This window comes from Phacochoerus africanus, chromosome 2, assembly GCF_016906955.1.
Source record: "Phacochoerus africanus isolate WHEZ1 chromosome 2, ROS_Pafr_v1, whole genome shotgun sequence".
NCBI lineage: Eukaryota > Metazoa > Chordata > Mammalia > Artiodactyla > Suidae > Phacochoerus > Phacochoerus africanus.
This window is the reverse complement of record NC_062545.1, coordinates 21758534-21768545: the sequence shown is the minus strand read 5'-3', so window position 1 is coordinate 21768545 and position 10012 is coordinate 21758534. Positions and strand designations below refer to the sequence as shown.

Sequence of the window (10012 nt, the reverse complement as noted above, 5' to 3'; positions counted from 1 at the left end):
TGGACGGACCTTGGCGCCCCGGACCAGTGAGCGGCGGCGGCGGCGCGCCGGCTGCATCGGAAAGCGCAGCTGCCCGGCTCTAGTCCACGCCCCCTTCCCGCTCCGGTGACAGTCCCTGCGGAAAGTCGCGTTTGCGATTTCTGGAGAACGCTGAGCGGGACCACGGCGGTCCAGCCGGGTCTTCCGGGCCAGGTGACGAAGAAACGGTTTCTTGGGGAGCCATCCCCCCCCCTACCTTCCAGGCAGCCCGCAGCCCCAGGGCCTGAAGATGCTGAGATCTACGTGGAATTTTCTGAAACGTCACAAAAAGAAATGCATCTTCCTGGGGACGGTTCTTGGAGGTGGGTGACAGCATTCTTGGAAAGGGGCATTGGGAGAAGGGGTTTGGGAGAGAGGTGTCTGTCTTCTAAAATAGAGGGGAGGGAACCATGGTGCAGGATTCGTTCAACCATGGATGGGGAACGGGGTGACTGACAGACCCCCAAGGTTCTGGACATCTTTGCGGTTGTGAAATTTGTGCCCTTTGCCCTGACACTGCCCATTACTATGTTTCTCCCCTTTTGCACACTGACCACTGACCTTGGAAGAACCCACCACATTCTTTTTCTTTCTTTTCTTTCTTTCTTTTTTTTTTCTTTCCTTTTCGAGGCACCTTTCTCTTGTAGATACATGTTTTGTTTTGAATTCTCTTCTTTTGTTTTCCTGTGAGATTTTTCACTTCTCTTTGGCACTCCTAGTACTTTGTTTGGCATTGGCCCATTGCAGAAGTTTCATAATATTACAGGGGAGTTAACTAAAGCCTGCAGTCCGAGTGTTGTTTAAAGTTAATTAGAACTTTCAAAAACAGCACAATTGTCCTGAAGGACTGGAAAGTATATACTAAACAAAGAAACACAAATCGATATCTTGGCCGTTTCTGCTATTTTAGAATACAAAGTGTGCAGTAAATTATGCAATAAGAAAGTGCTTGCAGGATATTGCGCAGTGTTCCTCAGGATCTTCCAGATTGGGATTAGCTCCCACCTAGCTGATATAACTGAGTTGTACAAGCTGAGAGGAGATGTAGAAACAGACAATCTTGGCAGCCCTTTTCCTCATAAGACAGTCATAATATGTAAGGATTTGAAGGAAGAATAAAAGTTTGGGGATGTCCAATGGGCCCTATACAAAGCCCTTCTATTCAGTGGGATGATGACAGGATAGTTATTGTTACCCCCATTCAAAAATGAGGGATGGAGTTCCTGTCGTGGCGCAGTGGTTAACGAATCCGACTGGGAACCATGGGGTTGCGGGTTCGGTCCCTGCCCTTGCTCAGTGGGTTAAGGATCCGGCGTTGCCGTGGGCTGTGGTGTAGGTTGCAGACGCGGCTCGGATCCCGCGTTGCTGTGGCTCTGGCGTAGGCCGGTGGCTACAGCTCCGATTCGACCCCTAGCCTGGGAACCTCCATATGCCGCGGGAGTGGCCCCAAGAAATAGCAAAAAGACCAAAAAAAAAAAAAAAAAAGAGGGAGCCAGAGTCCTAGGAATTTTAAAAACTTTCTTGGGGTCGCAGAGTTAGCAGCATAGAAGCTAGAACTCAAACCCAGGTGATTTAGATCCTGAAGCACCTTCTTTTTCTGCACTATACCACTCTGTCTTAATGATCTTTATGGTCTAATAGCAATGAAAACAAGCGATTTAGTTCATTCAGGCGGCTGTAACAAAACAGCCTTATGATCTGGCTTATAAACAACAGACATTTATTTCTCACAGTTCTGGACGCTGAGAGTTTAAGATCAGGGAGGGAGCTATCACAGTAAGGTGAGGGTTTGCTTCTAGATTGCAGACTTCATGTTGCATCCCCACATGGACAGAAGAGGCTAGGGATCTCTGCGAAGTCTCTTTAATAAGAAATGCTAATCCCATTCATGAGGGCTCCACCCTCGTGCCCTAAGCACTTTCCCAAAACGCCCACCTCCAAATACCATTGTATGGGGTGTTAGGATTTCAACATATGAATTTAGGGGAGATACGAATATTCAAACCATAGCAACAAGTATATAAATTAAAATACAAAACAACATGAGCTAGAAAATGCTGTATATATCAAACTGGCAGATAACATGTATAGTTGGAAAAAATCAGGAAAACTTAATGGAGGAAGTGGCACATTTTGGCAGACTTGCAAACTAGGTAAGATATCACCGTGTGTGCTGAAAGTTTGGCCATTCACTGGTGGAGGAGGGGGAAACCTAAGTAAAAACTTTGAATTACAGGCTTTCTTAAGTAAGAATTTCCTGCATTTTGGATGAGTACCCTGCTTTAGACCAACTTGTGCAATTTGATCAGTTATGAAAAGACTAGAGCATTGTTTCTCAGACATTTTGGCCTGAGGTCTCCTCTACACTTTTAAAAATTAAGGACTCTAAAGAACTTTATAAGATATGTATCTAATAATAGTTTACATATTAAAAATTAAAACCAAAATATTTTTGAAATACTAGTTTAAAAACAATAGTAAACCAATTACACATTAATATAAATATTATTTGCAAAAAAAGGAGTGAGAAGAGTAGCATTGTTTTACATTTTTTGCAAATCTTTTTACTGTGTGGCTTAATGGAAGAAAGCTGGATTCTCATATCCCTTTCCACATTTGGTAAGTTGCTATACCCACTTGTCATGTAGCCTCTAGAACACTGAACACTGTACTCCACTAAACACTCATGAGAGAATGAGAATGAAAAACGCAAATAGTGTTTTAGTATTACTACAAAAGTAGATTTGACTCATACTTCCCCTAAAAGGATATTGAACACCTCCAGGAGTGCCCCAGCCACTGAGGACCACTATACTAGCAAAAGTATTGCAGAGCAGAGAGCAAGGTTCATATGTATTCACTTGTGATTTCTAAAAATCTCAGAGTGATGATTTGTAATTTGTATCTTACTCCCTGTAGTGTCTAGTCCCTTCATTTTTATTGATTCATTCAACAAACATCTGAATGAGAGTGCGTACTCTCATTATATTGGGCTCTGGTGATTCGAAGGAATAAGACAAAAAAATCTTGATTTTGAGGCTCTCATAATGCAATTCACAAAGCAGAAATGGGAATAAACTAAAGTGGTATAATGAGAGTATTAGAGTACCATCACAGTGCAGGGTTCTGCAGGAGCCTAGAGAGAGAATCATGGAGGTGTCCTGGCAACCTTCACTCAGAAATCCACTTGAGTTACATACAGCTGGCAGAGGAGAAGGGGCACGGTAGGTAACAGGAAAGTTCAGCAGATTCAGAGACATTGCTTTTGGTGAATCAGAGTGTGTTTCGCTCTGGCTAAGTGCAGGGGACAAATGTGGAGTGGCAAGAGATGAATTTGGAGAAGTCGTAGCTAGAGTACAGATTGTGAGGGCCTTGCTTATTATGCCGTTCTACTGAATGTGGGCTTTATTCTATGTCCAATGCTTCTCAGACTTTAGTGTGGATAAAAGTCCTTTAAGGGCCTTAAAATATAGAATTCTTCTTCCCAGATTCTGATTCTTTAGGCTCAGAGTGCAGTTCATTAATTCTTTAATTCATTCAGTAAATATTTATTGAGCTCCACTTGTATACCAGTATTATATATTGGGGGCGCAGCATCATAAAAGACAAAACATTTGGGGATGTTTTCAAGGAACTTCCTTAAAGGCTACATTTTTTAACAGGTACCTCAAGTCCTTCTGATACAACTGAAACAGGAAGTCCACATTAAGAAATGATGGCACAGTGCAGAAGAGTTGTTAACATGAGAATAATATAGTCAGATTTAAGTTTCAGAAAATTACTTTCCATATGAAAGATGAATTGGAAAGGTGTGAGACCAGAAACAAAAGAGGAGAGTTAGGAATCTGTTAAACCAGTTCAATAGCACTAATAATCTTGGTCTGAATAAAATGGCAGTAGTAAGGGAGTGAACTAAAGTGGCGAAGTTTATAAAATATTTCTGAAATAGAATAGCACGGTTTGGTGGTCTTTTGGGTGGAAGTGAAGTTAATTATTTTTAAACTCTTATTGAAATGATTAACTTAGTAAAATAGTTATATTGCAGAGATTTTCATCAATGAAGACACTAAAGAGACGGTTTTAGAAAGCCAGATTTATGATATGAAAATAATATGGAAGATATTTTGCTTTACCAGCAATGTTCTAAAACAAAAACTCAAAATATATTGCATTTATTTTTTGAAGTATTTAGTGGATGTTTTCATTATTCATGAATAAAGTCATAGCTAAAGAAGAAACTGTAAAGTTCATGTAATTCCAGCCCTTCATTTTATGAAGAAATTTAGACCCAGAGAGAGGGTGGGACTTGCTTAAAGTAACCTACCTAGTTGGTGCTACAGCCATCAATATCTGCTCTCTTCCAGGCCAGAATTCAGGCAGCAAGTCAGGTGTCAAGTCAGGTGTATAGATGATCCTGAGCTCCATGCTTTAGGTAATACATTTTCTGCCTTCGTTCTTATTTCCCTAAGGAAATCTAACATGAATCTGTTACAAGTCAGAGTTGTGAATTTTGGGAATGAGAGTCTGGGTAAATTAGTCTTTGCATAGAAACTCAAGTACTAACTCAAGAACAATAATGGATTGTGGAACTTTGACTTAATGCCATGTGTTAGTTTGCTAGTGCTGCCATAACAAAGTACCACAAAACTAAGTGGCTTAAGCAACAGAAAGGTACTGCCTCACAGTTCTGGGGCCCAGAAGTCCAAGATAAATGTATTGGCAGGATTTGTTCCATCTAAAAGATATAAGAGAAAGATCTGTTCCAGATGCCTCTCCTTGGCTTGTAGATAGCTATCTCTTCGCTGTGTCATTTACATCTTTGTGTCCAAATTTCCCCATCTTATAAGAGCACCAATCATGTTGGATTAGGGCCAGGTCCTTAATGACTTCCTTTTAACTTGATTATCTTTAAAAAGACTGTCTCCAAATAAAGTCACTTGTACTTACAGTTTGAAGCACTGTAGCTTCAACATGTTAATTTGGGATAAGATGCACTTCAACCCATATATATATATTATATATTATATATTCTTTTAGCTTGAGTTAAAATATGCTGCATTTACCTAATGAATACAGTGCATTTATTGACCCTTGAACAGCATAGGTTTGAACTGCACAGCGCCACTTACACAGTACATTTGACCCTTGAGCAACACAAGTTTGAACTGTGCAGGGCCACTTATACACAGACTTTTTCAGTAGATACTGCAACACTACAGATCCATAGTTAGTTGAATCCAAGGATGCAGAACTGCATGTAAAGTTATATGCAGATTTTCCATATTATTCCAGAAAATTCTTAGCTACATAAGGAGAGTCATTGCAGCATTTCATTTTACAGTTATTTGAGAAATAATAATCATTTTACATGTGACTTTTAGCCATCTGTTGTACAAATAAAATAGAAACAGTTCGTTAAGAAGTAGTTGTTATGATGGAATCTTAGCCATAAAAAAGAATGAAATAATGCCATTTTCAGCAGCATGGATGGACCTAGAGATTATCATACTAAGTGAAGTAAATCAATGAAAGACAAGCATCATGTATCACTTACATGTGGAATTGGAGGAAAAAAAGGATACAAATGAACTTATTTGCAGAACAGAAACAGACTCACAGACCTCTGAAACAATTTTTATTTATTTATTTTTAGGGCCGCACTCACGGCATATGGAGGTTCCCAGGCTAGAGGCTGAATCGGAGCTGTAACTGCCAGCCTATGCCACTGCCACAGCCAGTGTTTGCTAGGCAAAACCAGATCGGAGCCACACCTTCACCTACACCACAGCTTATGGCAACGCCAGATCCTTAACCCACTGAGCAAAGCCAGGAATAGAACCCGCAACCTCATGGTTCCTAGTCAGATTTGTTTCTGCTGCACCATGGTGGGAACTCCCAGAAACAAATTTATGGTTAGCAAAGGGGACAGGCATGGGGAGGAATGGACTGGGGCTTTGGGATTTTCATGTGCACAGTGTGGTATATGGGATGACTGGCTAGTGGGGACCTGCTGTATAGCATAGGGAACTCTACTCATTAATCTGCGATAGTCTATGTGGGGAGAGAATCTGAAAAAGAATGAATGTGTGTATATGTGTAACCAGATCACTTTGTTGTACAGCAGAAATTATCACAACGTTGTGGATCAACTATGCTTCAACAAATAAATAGATTTTGAATAAAACAGACGAGGAGTTCCTGTTGTAGCTCAGTGATAATGATCCCAACTAATACCCATGAGGATGTGTGTTCGATCCCTGGCCCTGCTCAGTGGATTAAGGATCTAGCATTGCCATGAGCTGTGGTGTAGATTGCAGATGCGGCTCAGATCTAGCGTTGCTGTGGCTGTGCTGTAGGCTGCAGTTACAGCTCGGATTTGACCCCCAGGCTGGAAACTTCCATATGACGCACAGGTGCTGCTGTAAATAGTAAATAAATAAACAGACAGACAGACCAAAAAAAAAAAGTGGTTGTTATGTAAGAGTTGCTCGTCAAAGGGACACTTAGTGAAACTTAAGTCAATCTTATCATTCTGTGTTATGGCACTGTCATGAGTTTATTGAGGATGGACAAGAAGGGCAACTCTGATGCCACTTAGATGAATTTTTATTTGTTCTTTAAAGATGATAATGATACATTTATTTGCATAGAAACATAACAGTAGTAATATTTCTAATAATTTGTAGCACATACACTTTCACTGAACTCTAATTTTTAAGACTATGTAACGTTATCAGTTCATCTATATTGCTTACATTAGTGAAAATAATTCAGGATACATGTTTACTTTGCAGTTCCTAGAGGGCTGCCTCCTCCCCACTTGTGACAAACAGACCAAATCTAGCCATTTAGGTCATGCACAATTCTTACGTTCTCTATTGGAGGCTACAGACAATGGGAAATAGGTGAGGATTAGGTACTCCTATACAACCTTGTTGCCAAATTATCATGAAACAAATTCTGTTACACACTAAAACATCAGTTAGCAAGCATAGATAAGACATCAGCATAACTTATTCTATAAATTCATTGAAACCCCAGTGTTCTTTCTTGGTGCTCCAAAAGAACCATGGATAAAAGATTTATCTGAAGCAATTGCAACAGTATTCTAGCTGTAGGATTCTGCCTGTCGTTTGGTGAACTCTCTTAACTAAGAATTCTTGGAAGTCATAGCTGAGGATCTGAGACTAAGCCATTCCTAAGGGTGAAGGACTTGCTAGATTCATATATTCTTGTTCAAACTAATATTACTAAAATGTTTTAGCTAACTCAGTATCTTAAACACCCCTATTTTAATCTTTGAAAATCAATTGCTTTTATTAATTGTGCTAAGTAAAAGTTAAAGTGCTTAAACCTCAGAATGTAGCTTTTGACCAAATGCTAAATAACTACATTGGAGTGTTCACATTCCCAATTAGCACAACTGACTGCCCTTAGGGTATGCCAAAATGTGCACATCTATATTATACTATCTACACTGAAATGTGTTAAACTAAATTACAGGCCACATGATTCCATTTATATTTTTATACGGTAGTATTATAATTTAGGGAGTTTTGTACCCTCTTCTCCCTCCCTTTTTCACTTGTTTCTAGTTTTAGATGTCTGCCTGACTACCTGTCTTTCTTTTATTCTTCTAAAGTCCCCATTGTGGCTCAGTGGGTTATGATCCTGACTAGTATCCATGAGGATGAGGGTTCAATCCCTGGCCTTGCTCAGTGGGTTAAGGTGTGGCCCTGTAAATAAATAAATAAACAAATAAATAAATAAAAATTTTTCTTATACTTTAAAAAATGTTGTATTTTGATTGAAGAAAATATGAAAATGGTGAGGAAGCAAGCAGAAGGAAAAAATCACTTGCTATCCCACTGTTCAGCAATGATCATTATTTAATACATGTTTGAAATTAAAATCCATCTGTTTACATTAAAAGTACCAGGATCTTATTTTATCATCTAACAGTATAACATGGATATTTCTTTGAGTCATTAACTATTTAGCAGTGTGGTTTTTAATAGCTGTGTAAGATTCCATTGTACAGGTAGACCATAATGTATTTATGGTCTACCTGTCCAGTTTGCTATTGCTGGACATTTAGAATTATCTCTAGTTCACTATTAAAGGCATTGCCCAACTTTGTAGATTTAATTTCTGTTTCTTCAGACCTAGTCTTTATGTACCCATCTATCATTGGCTTTTAAAATGCCAGTCTCCTTTTACTTCTCATTAGGTTGCAGTTTTTATACAATTCTTTAATTTAGGTTTTCAAAAGTTAAAAAATAATTTTTAGCTTTTCACTAATATAAGCCTTATATTTGGATAAAGTACATTAGAATACTGTTTGAGATTTTTAATATTCTAATTAACTGGATTAATATACTAGTTTGTTTTAAAAAATAATTTTAGGAATATATATCCTGGGGAAATACGGACAGAAGAAAATCAGAGAAATACAAGAAAGGGAGGCTGCAGAATACATTGCCCAAGCACGACGACAGTATCATTTTGAAAGTAACCAGAGGACTTGCAATATGACAGGTAAGACAGAGAGAAATATTTATACATGTGTAAAGTTGCTTGATGATTTATATTAATTTGCATACCTTCAGGACCAAAGTTAGAGGAAAAGGCAAAAATGATAAATCTAGCAAGTATTTACATGATCTAAATGAAATACATCATTAAATGTGGACTTTTAAAATTAATAAAATTAATATGCAGTATAAATGCTTATTCATTCATTTTATTTATTCATTCAGCAAATACTTGGAGTACTCAGCACTGGGGAAACAGAAGATGAACAATTGAAAGAAAAAAAAAAAAGAATCCTGATCTTGAGAGTTTACATGCTAATGAGAGAAGATGATAAACCACCAATAACTTTAGGCAATGGTGGCTGCTTATAAGGAGAATGAGCTGTTTGAAGGGTGGGGGATGCTCTTTATGGTAAAGCAACCAAGAGAGAGGTGATGTTTGAAGAAAAATCAAATGGTGCAATGGAGGGAGCCATGCAAAATGCCTGATGTGAGAACAGGCTTGGCATGTTTAAGAAATAGCAAAAGCAGCCAGGAGCTAGAACAGCAGGAGCAATGGAAGAGTGATAGGAGATAACTGCTAGAGTGGACCTGATGTCATTGGGCCTTGTATGTCATAGTAAAGAGTGATACATTTCTGTTTCTTACATTTACAGTAGGCACCTACAGACTTGTAAGTCTAGCACAATAGCATACACTCAATCAGTGTTAATCAGTAGTAATAATTTTATCTTGAGAGCTACAAACTTACTAGGAGGAGGCCACAACAAAATCACCTGCCCATATTTGAAGAAAACAAGGTCTTATGTTATAATTGGCATAACTCCTTAAAGAATTAGTTCTCAGATCCATGTCAAAAAAATTTTTTTTCATTGTTTGAAGCTTAATCCTTTTCTGCCATTTTCAAAAACACTTAACTTAGAAAAAAATTTATAAAGGGAAGTTCTCTTTGTTTAGTTTTAAAAGTAGAGTATGGAGTTCCTGTGATGGTGCAGTAGTCAACGAATCCGACTAGGAACCACGAGGTTGTGGGTTCGATCCCTGGCCTTGCTCAGTGAGTTAAGAATCCAGCGTTGCTGTGAGCTGTGGTGTAGGTTGCAGACGAGGCTTGGATCCAGCATTGCTGTGGCTCTGGCGTAGGCTGGCAGCTACAGCTCCAATTAGACCCCTAGCCTGGGAACCTCCATATGCCACGGGAGTGGCCCAAGAAATGGCATAAAGACAAAATAAATAAATAAATAAAAGTAGAGTATTTTTTCAGAGTTGGAAGAACTTTGTTTTTAGTTCATTCTCATTTGACAGATAAAGAGTTTGGGATTAAGAAGCTTAGGAACACATCCACTTACAGCTGGAAATTTTTTTTTTTTTTTGGCTTGCTTGCGACATGTAGAAGTTCTGGGCCAGGGATCCAACCCATGCCACAGCAGAGGCAACAGTGGATTCTTTAACCACTGGGCACC

At 38.9% G+C, this 10012-nt stretch overlaps 1 protein-coding gene across 5 annotated transcripts in view; it reads left to right on the top strand.

Annotated features, from left to right (window-relative positions):
* Window positions 1-4: 4 nt before the first annotated feature.
* Window positions 5-10012, top strand: part of PEX3 (peroxisomal biogenesis factor 3) — a 34393-nt gene continuing 24385 nt past the window's right edge. For 2 of the 5 annotated variants that reach the window (XM_047770048.1, XM_047770046.1), the window contains exons 1-3: window positions 10-341; window positions 4383-4450; window positions 8425-8556. In XM_047770048.1, coding sequence (XP_047626004.1) covers window positions 313-341; window positions 4383-4450; window positions 8425-8556 — 229 coding nt within the window. In that variant the 5' untranslated portion in view covers window positions 10-312. Of the gene's footprint in view, window positions 342-4382; window positions 4451-8424; window positions 8557-10012 lie in introns of all 5 variants that reach the window. The other 3 variants (XM_047770050.1, XM_047770047.1, XM_047770049.1) reach the window with 3 other exon arrangements.